The sequence below is a fragment of the Phascolarctos cinereus genome, unplaced genomic scaffold, assembly GCF_003287225.1.
Source record: "Phascolarctos cinereus isolate Bilbo 61053 unplaced genomic scaffold, phaCin_HiC Scaffold_9;HRSCAF=440, whole genome shotgun sequence".
NCBI lineage: Eukaryota > Metazoa > Chordata > Mammalia > Diprotodontia > Phascolarctidae > Phascolarctos > Phascolarctos cinereus.
Genome location: NW_027556402.1, coordinates 245,057,610 through 245,075,483, shown reverse-complemented (window position 1 = coordinate 245,075,483; position 17,874 = coordinate 245,057,610). Strand labels below are relative to the sequence as shown.

General features: G+C 41.7%; 1 protein-coding gene across 1 annotated transcript in view; it reads left to right on the top strand.

Moving 5' to 3' along the window:
• NUP160 (nucleoporin 160) overlaps nucleotides 1-13,712 on the top strand; it is a 46,694-nt gene extending 32,982 nt beyond the window's left edge. Inside the window, 9 exon segments of the mRNA XM_078148961.1 lie at nucleotides 706-866; nucleotides 3,678-3,738; nucleotides 4,070-4,180; nucleotides 4,378-4,501; nucleotides 5,062-5,163; nucleotides 6,756-6,897; nucleotides 11,528-11,653; nucleotides 12,341-12,445; nucleotides 12,664-13,712. Of these exon segments, the coding sequence (XP_078005087.1) occupies nucleotides 706-866; nucleotides 3,678-3,738; nucleotides 4,070-4,180; nucleotides 4,378-4,501; nucleotides 5,062-5,163; nucleotides 6,756-6,897; nucleotides 11,528-11,653; nucleotides 12,341-12,445; nucleotides 12,664-12,750 (1,019 nt within the window). The 3' untranslated portion in view covers nucleotides 12,751-13,712.
• The last annotated feature ends 4,162 nt before the right edge of the window (nucleotides 13,713-17,874 follow it).

The following is a 17,874-nucleotide window of genomic DNA, read 5'->3' as shown; positions in this document are numbered from 1 at the left end:
TTTACTCACAGTAACTCTGTAAGATGACTATTACACATATCTACACATGTGTGTGTATAATTATTCCATTTTACAGATATGGAAGTAAAGGCTTAATGAGTTCTAATGACTTACTCACAATTGTACAACTAGTAAGTGTTAGAAGTGGGATTAGAGTCTTGGTGTCTCCTGACTCCAAATTTAGTACTCTTTCTACTAAACTGTGCTACCGTTAATGTCCTCCTGAAAAAAGGAATTGTTCTTCTTGATTGAAAAACTATTTTCATGAAGAATTGAAGTTAAATAATTATTTAATGCTTCTTAACATAAAAAATTCCATGTTCTCAGTCCGGAAACAGTATTTCTCTGGCATCTCTGTACTCAAATGATGTATTTCCTTTAAAAAAAACTTTTTAACAAGAATTTTTCAATTGTGTCCTTCAACCAATATAATCTAAATCTCTACAGTAAGGTTGAATCCTTTCAGTGCAAGCTTTTCTTCTCAGGGCACATTATTTTCCATCCTGGGTTTCAGGGGTCTCTCTAAGGAGGGGAAGCTGGCTTAGTACCGCTGTGGTGCCTGAAAGGTCAGAAAGCATAGACTCCATTGTGATTGTAAGTCACCATCGGCTTGCTTGTTGGTTTTGGCCCCTAGAAGGTGGCAGTGTGTCACAGGAAGGAAGCACTGGTTGTCATTGTGATGTCTCACCTGTTCTTGTTCCACAGCTGGCACAGTGATGTTTGAGTATGGCATGCGTCTTGGCAGGGAAGTACGAACTCTCCGGGGGCTTGAGAAACAAGGCAACTGTTACCTGGCAGCCATCAACTGTCTGCGCCTAATCCGTCCCGAATACGCGTGGATTGTGCAGCCAGCATCCGGAGCAGTGGTACGGAAACGTTCTCTCTTTGATTGAGGGAATTGTATTGTATTGTTTTATTAACCGCAGCAACAGCAATATCCCTTTGGGTATAGCACAGTCACATCTCTTATCTCATTTTATTTTATTTAAACTTTCTGTCTTTGGACTTTTTCTTATTGAATGGTGTTACAATAGTTATTGACGTGTTATTGTCCAGTTAATTCACCTTTTCATGATGTTTTTAACTATCTAACTGTCACTGATTAACCACTTTTCCTGATACAACATTAGCAAGAAGGTGAAAAATGTTTATTGATAATATGTTCTGCATCTATTACATATATGTTCATGAAATTAATGTTAGCACCTTCCTGCCCATAAGTACATGCACTTAAAGTTTCCTTTGATGGTGATGAATTTGCTTAGATCCATCCACATTCATTGCTCAATTTCTGCTATGGCAAAGGGCATGGATACCCCACTCCTAGTTCTTGCCAGCTGCCTCACAAATGCAATGGAGTATGTGGCCTGAAAACTAAGTATAGCTCAGTGTCCTGTGCAGGGATCAGATCTAAGACCAGGACTCCTGAACATCATGTTTTAACCAACCACATGAGGGAACCAAAACCATCATTATTAGAACACCATGCAAGCAAATGATGCCCGTTATACCCGAGAGTATGTGCTAACAGAGCTCTAACGCACAAAGCCCCAGGGGATAAGTGATTTTTTTCCTTTCAGAGAGAGATTTTTATTGTTACTTTTTGTTCTAACATTGCCTGGATTTTATTTTGTTCTAATGTTGCCTAGATTTTTCTCTCTGTACCCCTCCCCCATCCATCCTTTACAACAAATAATTTTTAAAAGGAAGAAGAGAAAATAATTCCACAAAGAGATCAGTATATTGACAAACATGGCATATGTAATGTTCCACATCAGTGGCCTCCCACCTCTGCAAGGATGGGGTGGGAGTTGGGAGTTGGGTCAGGGTTGTCTTCTCTCTCTTCTTTGGGCCCAAGCTTATTCCTTCCAATTTCACAGCATTCATTTTCTTTTCCTTTTTTTTTTTTTAAATAATTTTTATTGCTCTCTTTTGGTTTTACATTGACTAAATTTTCCTATATCCTTCCATTTGCTCCTTTCTAAAGAGCCATTTCATACAACACAGAATTTTTTTTTTTTAGAAAAAAATATAGAAGAGAAAAAAATGTCAGCAAAATTGATTAATATGTAGGGGAAAAGTATCTTAAAACACATGCAGCCTACCATACCTGTTACCCCACCACTGCCTCTGCAAGTGAACGGGAGATGGTGTTTTCTCATGTGCTTTCTTTGTGCCTATGCTCGTTCTTTGTAATTTTTCAATCTTCATATTCGATTGTTTGATAGTGGTGTTCTTTCCGCTTACATTGTCATTGTATGACATCATTGTGTATATTGTCTTCGGCTCTGCCAACTTGCCTCTGCATCTGGTCACAGGTCCTTCCCTCCTCCTCTGTTTTTATCTCTCACATCATTCATTGTTTCTAATTCTTTATAATCACAAAAGGTGCCACTGTGAATATGTTGGCATGAAGGCTTAGCTTTGGCTGTGACCTACCCCTTGGCACATGTACCTAGCCATCCAGTGGAACACTTGCATATTGCTTTCCAGAGTGGCTGACACGCTCATCTCCCCACGCCCCATTGGCATGTGCTTTTTGATTCTCATTTTCCTTGTTTTTAGTGACAGAGCATTCCTTTATATGATTATTGATAGTTTTTTTTTCCTTTTGAGACTATTTGTTCATATTTTTTGACCACTTATCTCTTAAGAATATCTTGTGGCCCCCAATATCTGGTAGTTGTGTAGATGTCTTAGATTCTAAATTGTTATCAGAGGTATTTGATAGAAAGATTTTTTTCTCCAGTAGACTGCTTCCCTTTTTACTCTGTCAGTTTTGCTTGTGCAGAAACTTTTCAACTTCTTGTAATCAAAATTATCTTTTATCTTTTGTAATTGTCTCTGTCGTGTTTGATTAAAAACTTGCTCCTGCTGCTAGCTGTGAAAGGTGTATGATCTGCTTCTAACTTTTTTATGGTGTAATCCTTCACACTCAGGCCATGTATCCATTTTGATTTATTATTAAAATATCATCTAAGATAGTGATGGAAACCTAATTTCTGCCAGATTGCTTTCCAGTTTTTCCAACCATTTTTTATCTAATAGGAAGTTTTTTCTTAAGTAATTTATGTTTCTGGTTTTTTTTTTCAAAAACTGAGCTCCATTATTTCTGATTCTTCCTTATTTAACCAATACCAAATGTCCTTGATGGCTTCTGTTTTATATTAAGTTGAGGTCTCCTGAGTCAACATTCCTATCTTTTTTTCATTATTTCTCTTGATATTTCTCTAGATTCTTTTTTCCTGCAAATGAGCTTTGCTATTATGGTATCTAATAGGCAGCTAGGTGGAAAGAGTGCTGGGCCTAGATCAGAAAGACCTGAGTTCAAATCTGGCCTCAGACACTTACTACCTGTGTGACCCTGGACAAGTCACTTTACCCTGATTGTCTCAGTTTCCTCATTTATAAAATGGGCTGGAGAAGGAAATGAATGGCAAGCCATTACCTTATCTCTGGCCAAGAAAAGCCCAAAATGGATCACAAAGAGTCAGACATGACTGAAAAATGACCAGACATCTAAACATTATGTGATTTAGCTCATTGATGGTATGACATAGCATTAAATATCTAAATTAAAATTGATATCATTTTTACCATGTTGGTACAGTTGAGTTGATTATGTCTAATTAAAATTTCTATCACCCAGCTGATCACTTTTTTTTTTTGCCTACTAGTATGAACGCCCTGGAGCCTCCCCAAAAAGGAATCATGATGGAGAGTGCACAGCTGTCCCAAGTAAGTGAGAACTTTCAGCTAAGTGTTTGTTGCCTGGTAACTGTTTAAATCCTAACCTTAGTAGCTGCTTAATCCTTATTTCATGATCTTGTTTTTGACTCAGATCTACACAGTCCAAGAACTAATTGAAATAGTAATGTGACTTTGATTTTTTAAGGTCATGCACTTGGAAGACCAATTTTTTCCACCCTCTTCATGCCTTTAGAAATTGGAAGGTTTTATTTAATGACTGGCAAAGAGGAAGGACAAGTTGTGTTAGTCCACATGGTACTGTCTAGTGCTATCTGATTTATCCCAGGGTTTTAGAGCCTCTCTCTTTGTGGTTTCCTAGCGAGCCGACAAGTTGAAATCTTGGAACTAGAAGACCTAGAGAGGGAGTGTTCCTTAGCCCGAATGCGCCTCACGCTGGCCCAGCACGACCCAACAGCTGTTGCCATTGCAGGTAGGAATTCACTGCTTTACGTTTCTTCTCAAATACCCATCGGAGACTCTTTTAAGTGCCCAGCTGTCTGTGCATTCTTCTGGACCATGTGCACAACAAGCTAGAGGCCGTGAGATCCCTTTCTCTGCGAAGCCCTGAAGTGTGACTTCTTTCTTTATCAGTGGGGCTAGGACTGAATATATGTCTCGTCTACGCAGGGAGCTCATCGGCAGAGGAGACGGTCGCCCTCTTGGTGCAGGCTGGCCTTTTTGACACAGCCAGGTCGCTCTGCCAGGCTTTTAAACTCCCTCTAACGCCAGTCTTCGAGGGGCTGGCTTTCAAGTACGTATCAAATTATCCTGTTATCAAACGCTGGCAGTCTGCTTATTATTATCACACATGTCTGAATTACAAGTTCATTTTACAGCAGTTTAGCTGGTGTGCGTCACTTAAGCAAAATTTCATGGCTTTCTAAAAAACCACATTTATAATGGAGATTTTTTTAAAAGTCATATAAAATTTGTGTATTGATTTTTTAAAAAAAGCTTAAATTTATAGCTGATGACTGACACTTCTTAGTTATAATTAAATTCCTGTCTTTATTGATTGGCTAATTGAAAGTCTCAGTTTGAAAATATTTCTGAGGTGCAGCTGAGTGGCACAGTGGATAGAGCAGTGGCTCTGGAGTCAGAAGGACCTGAGTTCAAATCTGGCCTCAGATACATGACACTTACTAGCTGTGTGATCCTGTGCAAGTCACTTAACCACATTGCCAGAAAGAGAGGAAGGAAGGAAATATTTCTGAATATTTATTGAAAATTGGGGGGGGAAGGTAAAGTTAGTGACCCAGTGACAGTGACTGTTTAAAAGAAGAGGATTTAAATGCTCACTTTGCATTACAGGTGCATCAAATTACAATTTGGTGGGGAGTCAGCACAGGCAGAGGCATGGGCTTGGTTAGCGGCCAATCAGCTTTCATCTGTCATCACCACCAAGGAATCCAGGTACCTTACTAGCATTAATTCTGGCATGTGTTTTGGATTTAAGTGTCTCGGACCCATAGCTTATTTCGGTGATTGAATTGTATAAATCGCTAATATGTAGGAAGCTACCTTGCTTATTTTGGGTTAGATGTTCTATGAAAGAAATATGTAATGGCATATATACAATGCTATTCCCCTCCCCCACATCCGTTAAAAAAATTCTTAAACCATTCAGTCAGAGGGCTTCTGTAAGCAAAGTGTTTTGTAATCCCAAAAGAACTGTAAAAATACAAGTTGAGATTAGTCAGAAGTCAGGGGCAGCTAGGTGGCACAGTGGATAGAGCGCCAGCCCTGGATTCAGGAGGACCTGAGTTCAGATTCGGCCTCAGATACATAACACTTACTGGCTATGTGACCCTGGGCAAGTCACTTAACCCCACTGCCTAGTCAGGAAGGAAGGAAGAGATTAGTCAGAAGTCGGTATTTAATAAATTTCCAACCTGACATCCCTTTCCCCTTTCCCCCTACCCCTAAAAAACAAGATCTTCCATCCATATACCACATATAGCCTCATAATGTCCAACTGCCATTGAGTTCTGGTTGTTTTTTAACGGCCCTTCTGTTTGACCTCGATCCCCCTCCTCCTGGGCACATTCCCTAGAGCAGCTGTTTAAGACTTTGGTTTCTCCCCTTAAGCATCCCCCCCTCACCAATAATGAAGTCGGATATTTCTGAGCCCCAGACCAGGTCCTGCTCAAGGTTACCTTTCACTCTTGGTTTTCCATAGCGCTTCCAGTCTTTATCATACAATCTAGACTCTAGTTATTTGAGAGCTAGCAGGAGAGTTTAGATATTATTTGAGCCAACCACCTCATTTTACAGATAAGGAAGTAGGCCTAGAAAAATGAAGTGGCTTGCGGTTGTCAGCTGATCAGGACCAAAACCAGTTCTAGAAAACAGATCTGTGGGCTTCCAGTACGCTGGTTTCTCCCTTATACTGCTGTCTCTGTAGCTTTCTTAATTGATTTCTCTCACTTTGATAACCAAAGTGTCTCACCTGGGGGAGAGGGGGAGAGGGGGAGAGCCCGTAGCAGAGAGGATGGGGACAGGGATGACAACTAAGTCTTTTACTTCTAGACACCCCATAGAGGCTAGCATATAATTATGGTTTGTTGAAGTTTAATGTATGGATGTTACAGAATTATTTATTGCAAATTTTTCTTAGAAATCAGTTGTTTATTTTCATTTCAGTTTAGTAAGATTATTTAGGTTTTAATTGTTGGCATTCATCCTTTATCTTTAAATTAGTTTTTGCTACTGTCTCATAGGTTTTAATTCTGAGCAGGTGTGTGAAAACCCTTTCCTTCAGCTTTTCTTCTCTGGTCGACCAGAGCCCACAAATAACACAAATGGTCATACTCACCATGGGGTTTTTCTGAATGCAGTTCTGTATTGTATTGGCTTTTTGTCTGAACAAAGCACATCAGGTTTCCTTGGCACATTTCATAGGTCTCTGTGTGTGTTTTTAAAGATGGGTTTTCCTTCTACAGAAATGTTTTTAACTCTTATGGCATAGCAGATTGAGGCATCTGAAAATTAATCATGTTTTCCAGTGCTACTGATGAAGCTTGGCGGTTGTTGTCCTCTTACCTGGAAAAATACAAATGCCAAAATAACTTGTATCACCACTGTGTAATCAACAAGCTGTTGTCCCACGGGGTTCCTTTGCCCAATTGGCTCATAAATAGTTACAAGGTAAGGAGTCCCTTCGTTTTCATGAAAGCTCTCCATCTACCTGTCTGCATAACCTGGTTAGTAGTGGCAAAGTGATGCAACAATGACTTGGAAGAAAAGCAGTGGGAAAAGTCTAGCTGTAGTTCTGTGTGTAACCCTATTGCCTTTGGGTATAGAGTTTGCCATATAGGTAAAAATCCATCATATGGCATATAATTTCAATGGCTCTTTCATGTATACAAAGTGTTTTCCTCACTCCAGCCTTCTGAGTAGGTAGCGTTAAGTATTGTTCTTTACTTTCACTCCATCCTAGAACTGGAAGGGAGCTCAGAATCCAGACCATACCCCAACCAGAATCCTCTCAACAAGGCAGCCTTCTGCCCAGTCTGCTTTGAGACGGTTCTGATTGTTAGGAAGCTCTTGATTACATAAAGCTGAACTTTGCCCTTTTATTAAATCTGACTCTGCTTCTTGAGAGCAAGCTGAGACAGTCTAACCCTCTTCCCTATGACAGCCTTTCAGATGTACCTTTCATGGTCTCCAGGGTCTCCTCTTCTCCCAGCTAAATATGCCCGGCCCATCAACCATCCTCATATTGCATGATCTCGGGCACCTTCTTCACCGTCCCAGCTGCCCTGCCCTTCTTTTGCCATTCTTCCCTTCAACTAACCAATGTCCTTCTCAGAATATGGTGCTTAGAACTGGAGCAGGGCTTCAGCTAGGGCCTGCACACATAGAGCACAGCCCAAGTATTCTGGTTCAGGACACTTGGCTTCTCAGCGAAGCTCAAAACATTGTCAGCTTTTTTGGCTTCAAATCATCTTTTTGCAGATGAAGTGAAGCCCGTCACAGGCATCCCAGCAGTCCTGGGGCTGGGCGTCAGTTCCCCACACCAGGGCTCCTTTCATTGATTATTCAGCAAAAATTCCTGTCAAATGCCTCCTGCCAAGGGGCAGCTAGGTGGTGCAGTGAATAGAGCCCCGACCCTGGAGTCAGAAGGACCTGAGTTCAAATTCGGCCTTAGACACTTGACACTTCCTAGCTGTGTGACCCTGGGCAGGTGACTTAACCCCAATTGCCTCACTTCTAAAAAAAGAAAAATGCCTCCTGCCAGCATATTTAATAATTCCCCTTTCTATATATATGGACATAAGGTAACCCCCCCCCCAAAAGTGTCCAATGATACTATAATCTGTACTATACATATATATATATATATATATACATACATATATATATATATGTATGTATATATATATATAGTATAAAATAAATGTGTGTACTGTATATATAATCCATACTCTGCAACACACACACACACACACACACACACACACACACACACACACACACACACACACTCTATATTATATAATTCTACTATATAATACTATAATAGTCTCATTGGCTCCCAAATAATGACTCACGGTTCTGTAGCCCTAAGGTTTATCGAGCATTTTCCCCACAGAAGCCCTGAGAAGTAGGTAAGGTGGTAGTATCCCTGTTGTAGAGGTGAAAAAATTGCGGGGGAGTGGCGAAGTGACATGTCCAGAGTTACACAGATAACAGTTGGTAAAGCTGAGATCTGAACCCAGCTCTCTCCTATTTTTATCATTTTATTCCATCCTACATAATGGAATATCAAGGAGGACCTAGGACAGCCTTCATCGCAAAAGAAATTCACAGGAAACGGAATTGTATTAGGCAGAGAAGAAAAAAATGTTTTTTCAGAAAATCTGACATTTTCTGCTTATGTCTTGAGGACACCCAGCTCTCCCTAATAGCCATTAGCCAGTTGTTTGCAGGTGTTGTGAGTCATGTGAAAGACTGAGGGTGCTAAAGGTTTAATGAAGTGTGAAGAGAGGGAGAGAGGGAAACAACGTGACAGGTAACAAAAAGGAGGTTTGATTGTTGAGAGAGAGAAGATCAAATTCAGAGCTTAAAACAGAAAAGAGTGATGTATGAGATATTTAGGAACTAATAAATCGGGCAAAAACAGAATCGAATTGGAGCAGACACCGTTGAGGGAGAGGTTTTGTGGTAGAGAAGGCTGACTTTGGAATCTGGACTGGGTTTGAATCCTGGCTCTGCTTCTTTTTGCCCATGGGGTCTAGGACAAGTCACGGAAGCTCCTTGGGCCTCAGTTTCCTCCTCTGTAAAATAAGGGAGTTGGTCTAGGGACCTTGGGAATCAGCTAATTCAGTGCCCTTTGCTGACAGAGAAGGAAATAGATCCAGGCAGGGGAAGTGATTTGTCCCAATCACCTAAGCCAGTAAGGAGCAGAGCCAGGATTCAAACTCAGGTCCTCTGAGTCTAAATTCTTTTCCCTTTACCTTGATGACTTGGAGCTTTTGTTATACCTTTCATTCTGTTCCTTGGGATATTTAACTATAAACACTGCTGCTATTTACCTACCATTCTAGGAAATACTGGCTGGCTGCCTCTCCACCTATTCCCAACCAGCCTTCAGACAGGTAAACTGAGGCAGGCAGGTTAAAGTTTGTTGTCACATAGCAAGTACACTCGAGAACAGAATGCATTCCCCTCATTTGGGGAAAAAGTTGGCACTTTTTAAGATCAGAAGCTGGCCTGTCTTTCGGGCTTGTCCAACTCAGTACAGCCCTCACAATGTTGCCCTCCTAGATCTTAACCCTTCCACATGGCTTTTTGGAGTGCCTGTTCCATAATGAACAAACATCTTTCATCTTAAACTTCTTACTTTCTCGATCCTTCCGTCTTCTGACCTTCACAGAGACCTGGCTGGCTCCTTGCTGCCTACAGATTGGTTAATGTCTTCGCCTTTCCTTTTAAAAACAACCCTCACTTTACAATAAACACAAACCCTTATTTGATGCTGCCATCCCATAACTGTCCTCCCCTTCTTAGCTGAGCGCCTGAGCAAAGCCATCTATAACAGGTGCCTTTTCTTCCTCTCCTCTCATCTGAGCCCTCTGCGTTCTGGCTCCCGTCCCATCATTTCACTGAATCCCCCCTCTCCAAAGTTAAAAGTGACTCTTAATTACAGGCCCAGTGGCCTTTTCCCAGCGACCTTTACAGCATTTAACACTGGATTATCTTCCTGTGGATCCCCTCTCCTCTCTAGGTTTTTGTGGACCTCCTGTTCTTGTCCTTACTACCTGACCACCACTCATTCTGAGTCAGTCTCCTTTGCTGCTTTCTCATCAGTCACTCCCACTCGTCCTGGGTGTCCTCCAAGCCTCTTTTTCCAGGGTCTCTTCACTCTGGACTGCCTCACTTGGCCATCCCATCAGTTCCTGTGGGGTCAGTAAGGTCTGTGCGCATGATGTCCAAATCGGTATCTCCAGCCCTGGCCTCTTTTCTGGGCTCCAGCTCCATGTCACCACCTGCCTCTAGACATGTTGAATTGATTGTCCTGCTAGCATCTGGAGCTCAACATTTCTAAAGCATAAGTCATTATCTTCCCTGCCTCCCTTCCCCACCCCCCCCCAAAAAAAAAAACAACACCGTCTTCTCTTCTGAGCGTTGCTATTACTGTCCGGGGAACCAGCATCCTCTTAACCAACTCAGGTTCACAACCTCAGTCACGCTCAAGCTGTGCTCACTGCACACGTCCAACCCATTGCCAAATTTTGTCACTTCTGTCTTCATAAGATCTCTCATATGTGTCCCCTTCTCTCCAGTCACATAGCCGGAACCCGAGTTTAGGCCCTCATCACCTTTTACCTAGAGTCTAGGTAGAGTCTAAGTCCTAGACTATGACAGCAGCCTTCTAATTAGACTCTGCCTCAGATCTCCTCGTTTCAATCCTCCACCCAGGTGTCATGGTAATTGGTTTTTGGTTTTTTTTGGAGGCCTTCAAGGTTAAGTGACTTACCCAGGGTCACATAGCTAGTAAGTGTCCAGAGAGCAGATTTGAACTCTGGCCCTCCTGACCCCAGGGCCTGTGCTCTATTCACTTCGACAACTAGCTACCCCAATTTTTCTGAATTGTAGATTTAACTATGTTATCCCAGTGCTCAGTGAGCTTCAGTGCTGCCTTATCACCTGCAGAATGAAATGGAAAATCCTCTGTTTGGCTTTTGAAGCTTTTCTTAGCCTGAGCCCTTCCTGCCTTTACAGTCTCCTCCACATATTCTCCAACTCATTAACAATGGCTTCCTTGCAGTTTTCAACACCTCAACCCCCACCTCCATACTTGAAATACTCTCTTTCCTTACCTCTGACTCTTAGTTTTTCCCTGACTTCCTTTGAGACTCAGCTTAAATGCCACCTTCTTCAGGAGACTTTTTCCCATCCTCCCAGCTGCTAATGCCTTTTCTTCCCAGATTCTCTAACATCCCCCTTGTTTTTCAATTGCTCTGTAGATGCCCCTCTTTATTTATCAAACTAACTAGCAGTACATCACCATAAAGATCAGTTCTCTTTTGGAAAATGGCCTATTTCAAATTTTCCAAGAGTAACCAGAGTCTTTAGATGACATCATCCCTAAGAAATTCCCCTCCCTCCCCTGACAAAAAAATCAAAGTTTCTGCAGAATGAGTTAAGCATTAGGGGTCCAAGATCCTAGGTAGTACTTATGCCTTAACTCACTGAAATTTTCAGTTTATTAAGTGCAACATCTAAGGGAGTTCAATATAATACTGTACTTTGCCATCCTTCCTTTTTGCAGAAGGTTGATGCTGCTGAATTACTCCGTCTCTACTTAAACTATGACCTTTTAGAAGAAGCTGTGGATTTGGTTTCGGAGTATGTTGATGCTGTACTAGGGAAAGGACATCAATACTTTGGAATTGAGGTGGGCACAAATTGACTTTTTTCTAGTTAAGCCAGGTTTTGTAATTAAACTTCTCTTTGGGTGTTAGTACCATGCTGGGTCTAATTAATTACATCACTGATTTTTTCCCCTAAAATATAAGTGTTTAATACCTCCATTTTCCCATTTGTGGAACAGGAATAATAATATCTCATTTTCCTACCTTAAAGGGTTGTGGTCAGAGTTGGCCTCCGTAAAAAAGAGATACTGTATAGACGGGCGCAGTGTTATTTTTCTCTTTTAAGCAGCAAAATACAAAGAAAGTCCACATGGGAGCACTGGTTTTTTTTTTTTGGGGGGGGGTTCCTGTTAATTTAAATCACAGTTTCTGGTGGTGTTCTAGTTATAGAAATGGTGGCTGTATTAGTCACTTGGAGGAGACTGGACTTCCCCAAAAAAATTTAATGCTAAGTGAAACCAGAATTTTCTTTTAAGGAAACAACTGCTGTACCTAAAAGCAGTTAAATCGAGGAAAAAAATGAGATTTTTAAAAAAAAAAAACCTGTGTTCTGCCTGTGTAGCATTTACTTTCATTTTGTTATTGAAAAAAAAAGTTTTGAAGAAAAAAATGAAAGTATATGATCTCTTAAAGGTTTAGAATAGAGGTAAAACTCTCAGAATTTTTCAGGTGATTTAGTTTATTTGATAAAAGTTATGCTTTTCTTTTAGTTTCCACTGTCTGCAACCTCTCCGATGGTGTGGCTTCCATACTCTGCCATTGACCAACTTCTTCAATCACTGGGAGAAAATAGTGCCAACACACATAACCTTGCTGTAAGTGATACTCTTCATTAGGAGCCAGTTAGCATGTTACTTTTTGCCCTTCACTTCCTGGAGCTTAAAATTGAAAGGGAAAAAGAAGGGAAGGTGCCAGCAACTTCATTAGCAATCTGGGTTCTAACTGGTGCCAGGAATGAGCTTGATTCATTTTTTCAGCTACCGGACTGAACTGCCTCATGAGCATGTGATTTTTTTTTCCCCCTCTCTTGCAGCTGCACCAGAAAATACTTGACAAATTGAATGACTACCAGGAAAAAGTTGATCGGGCAACACGGGATGTGTTGTATCGCCGACACTAGTATTACGGACATTCTAACCTTTGCAACCTCTTGGTGCCTCATAGGGCTTGAGACTTTCCTCTCCAGGAACCCTGCACTCAAGGCTGATTTCTGTAAACTGTAAAGGATATGTACCATGTTAAGCCTGAATTCAGCTGGAGGCCAGGAAGGCGGAAGTCACGCAGAGGTCCTTGTACTCACTTGGCTGGTGGTGCTATACACAACTTCTGGTTCTCAATATTGGTCTGAAGCAGCTGCTTTTGTATAGGATTCAGGAGCTTTTGTAGAGTTTATATTTTTTTAAATTACTGAAGACATTGTTTATCTGCAGATTAAAACCCACCTTCAACCAAGAAAACAGGCTGGTGATTTGTTGTAGCGAACAACTAAAATCAGCCCTGCAAACCCTGTCATTCCCCATCACATCTTGTAGTTCAGCAGAATCATTTTGAACCGGAGCTGACATGTATTTTCCATACAAAAAAAACCCCAGCCTGAAAACGTTGCTCCCTCTCTTGGTCCTTCATTTATTGTGGGATTGTGTTATTGTTGTTTTTGTGTGACCTTCAGTAATATGTCAAACATTTTGCCCAAGCCAAGACTAAACTAATAAGCAGGTGTTTGAAGAGGCTAACATGTTCCAATTTTAACCCTGAAGCCCGATTTGAAGACAACTCGCGATTTTATATTGATGCAGATGTTGCAAGTTTCAACGTCCAGCTTATGTAGAAAGTAGAAACAACGAGTTTCTACTTTCAGTTCTATCCATCACAATGTACTGTCTCAATCGACTGTAACCAGGCCGGGTGTGAGTCATTGATTGATTGATTCTATTCAAGTCTTACTAAGGGCTGGACCAAAACGTAAACCTCCCTGGTCAGAGGCATTCGCACCTTGAGATCTTGAGAGAAAAAGAAGATAGGAAAATCTTCTGGGATTTTATTCTGTACATTAAAATTTATTGATCATCATCTTTTAAGGAACTAGCTGTGTGTATACCTTGGTTATTTGTGCATATTGTAGAATTTTCTTTGACTTTGCTCTCAGATCTTCATTTAGGGGTCATAATCAGAGCCAAATTCATTGCACTTCTGTTTTAGGTTAGAAGCCAGAAAGGCTCTCGTACATTTGCACTCATTGATTAAATGCTGGGTCACATTTTAGTGACTTTGAGATTTGATGTGTTTATCAGTCAGGTGTTGGCACTTTAGAACTTTCCTTCCAATGGTGGAATGAAAGACTTTGTTCCCTCTTAGAGGAGTTTTAGGCATCAATCAACACCTAAACCCCAATTCAGGAGAGGATTTGTGAATAGACAGACTGAATTTATTTAACACAGTGTACCAAGCACTAGGAATACAAATACAAGTAGAAAGACAAGTCCCTGCCCTCAAGGAGCTTCCATTTCAGTGGAGGAAGACAACACATAAAAGGGGCCTGAAGGGGCTGGGGGGAGGTTGAGAATATAGGGACTCCTGAAGCTAGACTTGATTTTGTCCATTTATTAGGAATCCAGGGAACTCCAGTCATAGGATTTTCATCTAGAAAGTTGCCTCAGCATTTCTAGTCCTTCTCCCTTATTTTATAGCTAAAGAAACTGGGACTCATTATTCTTAGTTCTGTCTGGAGATGTGAGGGGGGAGCTCTCCACATCAGCACTCTCTTAGCTACCATTCACTCCTGGGACAAAACAAGGCTATTGGGAATCCCATGACATTTAGCTTCTCCACACAGCATTCCGCATCCATGTGAAAATAAGCCTGATTATCGGGGCTAGCTAGAGGGAAAGACAGGACGGCTGTCATGAGCTTCAGAAATCCACCACTTGTGAGGGGCCTAGACTCCCATGGCTAGGGCTTTTTGTTCCGTTAGATGACCGGGATATTGTCAGGGAAGCTGGAAGCTAATCAGTGTCAGCTCTGTCGTCTTTTAGGAAAAGCCTCCCCGTGCTCTTGGTCCTATCACAAAGGCCAGCCAGGAAGAGATTAATCCCTCTTCCACATGACAGCCCTTTGTATATTTAAAGATAGTTCTGTTCCTTATAGATGTACCCCTCCAGTCTTTTCTCCAAGCAGTGGGTAGGGTGCTGGGCCTGGAGTCGGGAAGATTCATCTTCCCGAGTTCAAAACTGGCCTCGGACACTTAATAGCTGGGTGACCCTGGGCAAGTCACTTCACCCTGCCTCAGTTTCCTCATCTGTAAAATAAGCTGGAAAAGGAGGTGGCAAACCACTCCTGTATCTGCCAAGAAAACCCCAAATAGGGTCATGAAGAGTCCGACATCACTGAAACAACTGAACAAAAACAAAATATCCCCAATTACTCTAACTGATCTTCATTTGCCACAGTCAGTTCAACAAACATTTTTTGAACTCCTACTATGTGCCAAGCAGTCCTAGGCTGGTTCAAAGACAGAAAGGAAAGATGCTCCTCAAAGGAGCTTCCATTCTATCGGATAGATTCAACAAGCACCAAGCAGCGATGTGATCTCCTCTCTCTTTTAAGCCTGTTTGACCCGTGTGGAGAGGGTGGTCTGGAGAGGCTGGATCCAGCTATGACTCCTCTCGTCCTTGTCACTGAATACAGAGTTCATCTAGTTTAGCCCTTTCATTCAAATAGTGCTGGACTTGGAATTAGGATGACATTCCATTTCCCATCAGTTGTCTTTGCATTCATTGGCTGTGCCTCTGGCCTGGAATTCACTTCCTCCCTATCTCCATCAATGTGAATGCCAACTTTCTTTCAAAGTCCAGCTCAAACTCCACCTCCTACATGAAAAGCTCACACTGATCTCCACAGGTAGAAATACTCCCACCCTAAAATTAACCTGTATCAGCACTTTGAGGCCAGAAACTTCATTTTTTTTATTCCCTGGGCCTAGCCCCATGCCTGAAACATAACAGGTACTTAGTGAATACTGGTGGAGTGGTCGGTTAATTGGATTGCTAACAGGTTAAGTGGAGACAGTATTGGGCTTGGTGTTAAACAAAGATCTGGATTTTGGGACAGCTAGGTGGCGCAGTGGCCTTGGAGTCAGGAGGACTTGAGTTCAAATCCAGCCTGAGACACATAATGCTCACTAGTTCTGGGACCCTGGGCAAGTCACTTAACCTCATTACCTCATCAAAAAAGCAAAAAGACCTAAATTTAAATCTTGCCGCGGACACTAGCTGCCTGACCCTGGGCAAGTCACTTGCCTTTTGTCTCCCTCATTTTCTCCTCAGCAAAATGGAGATAATAATAATAGCATCTTCCTCAAAGGGGTGTTGTGAAGAGACATGTACACATAGATGATGAGGTTGACCCATAAACTGCCAGAGCCAGCTCAGTGTTTGGGAGGCTCTGAAGGAAAGCGTGGGAGAGAAGAGAGGTTTTAGATTGCCTACCAAATTGAAGGTCAGCAGAGCTGGTTGTGCTGACCTCATTGCTGCATGCCTGTGAAACTTGGACAACGTACCAGCACTATGCCAGCAAACTGAATTACTTCCATTTGAATTGTTTTAGGAAGATTCTGAAGACCACCTGGCCTGATAGGGTTCCAGACTCTGAGGTTCTCTCTCTACCTGAACTGCGAGGCACTCAGACTCTGCTGCAGAGACTGCAACTCTGATGGCCTAGCCAAGTAGTCCAAAGGCCAAACACATATTTACCTAAAAGACTATTTTACGCAGAACTCACACAAGGCAAGCACTCAAACAGAGGTCAGAAGAACTGATAGAAGGATACTCTCAAAGTCTCTCTGAAGAACTTTGAAATCGAGTGTGAGACATGAGGGACTGGCACAGGACCAGCCAGCAGGGCATGCCTGCATCAGAGAAGGCGTTGTGCTCTGTGAGCAAAACAGAATCGAAGTAGCTCAAAAGAAACAGGAGATGTGAAAATCTAGAGACAGCTCCATCCCAAGTTCTCAGACTTTGTGCCTGACCTGTGGCAGAGCCTTCTGAGCGCACATTGGTCTGATCAGCCATAGTCAGACCGACATAGTGATGTCATTTAGACCCTCTTCCAGCACAAGGAACGATAACCAAATTCTAAAGATCAAATGAGATAACATTTGTAAAGCACTTTATAAACCTTAAATAAGCACTATTTAAATGCCAGCTATTACTTTTGTTCAGATTCCATCTCTTATGTCATCTCTTTCTATTATCTGTTGTCTAATGTCATCTATTGTCTGTCATGCTCTATGACCAGGGGCAATTCTCTTAATCTCTCATCTTATATAATTATTATAATTATATAATTTTTATAATTTTATTATATAACATATAATTTTTTTTTCCAGTGATACCAGACCTGTGATTTCATTGGTTAGGGAAGGCACTCCCTCTACCAACCACAGATCAACTACAAATCTGAAATCTATAATCTTGGACAGCTGCATAGGATGCTGAAAGGTATAGCTATGAGTCCAAGGCAGGACTTGAACTCAGGCCTTCCTGATTTTGAGGCTGACTCCATTTCATTCACCATGTTTCTCAAGTTCAGTCATTTCAGTTGTGTACAACTTTTTGTGGCCCCATGTGGGGTTTTCTTGGCAAAGATATTGGAGTGGTTTGCCATCTCCTCCAAATCATTTTGCAGATGGGGAAACTGATCCAAACAGGGTGAAGTCACTTGTCCAGGGTCACACAGCCAGGTAAGTGTCGGAGGCCAGAAGACTATTTATGGGCCAAAGACCTCTGGTGCATCTCAACTACTAAGTGCTGATGGAGACACGTTGATTGGTGATAAGGACATGATCCTGAAGATGGGCTGAATACTTCCATAGCGTTCTCAATACACCATTATCAACCAGTGCTGAAGCCGATGACTATATACCTCAGGTTGAAGTCAATCCTTTTCTAGCTGAACTTCCAACTGAAGAAGAGGTCTTGAATACCATTAGGCTCCTCTCCTACAGCAAAGCACTTGATACTGATTCTATTCTAACTGAGATTTACAAGGAAGGAGGGGTGTCCACTGCTCATACAAAAGCTGACTGAAATCTTCCAGGTTATATGGCAAGAGGAGGTTATTCCCCAGGAGTCCAAAGATGCCTCCATTTTCTGTCGCTATAAAAGAAAAGGAAATAGATTGTCCTGTGACAATCATGGGGTTGGGGCCCTCTCTCTTACTCCTTGCTGGCAAGATTGTCCTTAATTGG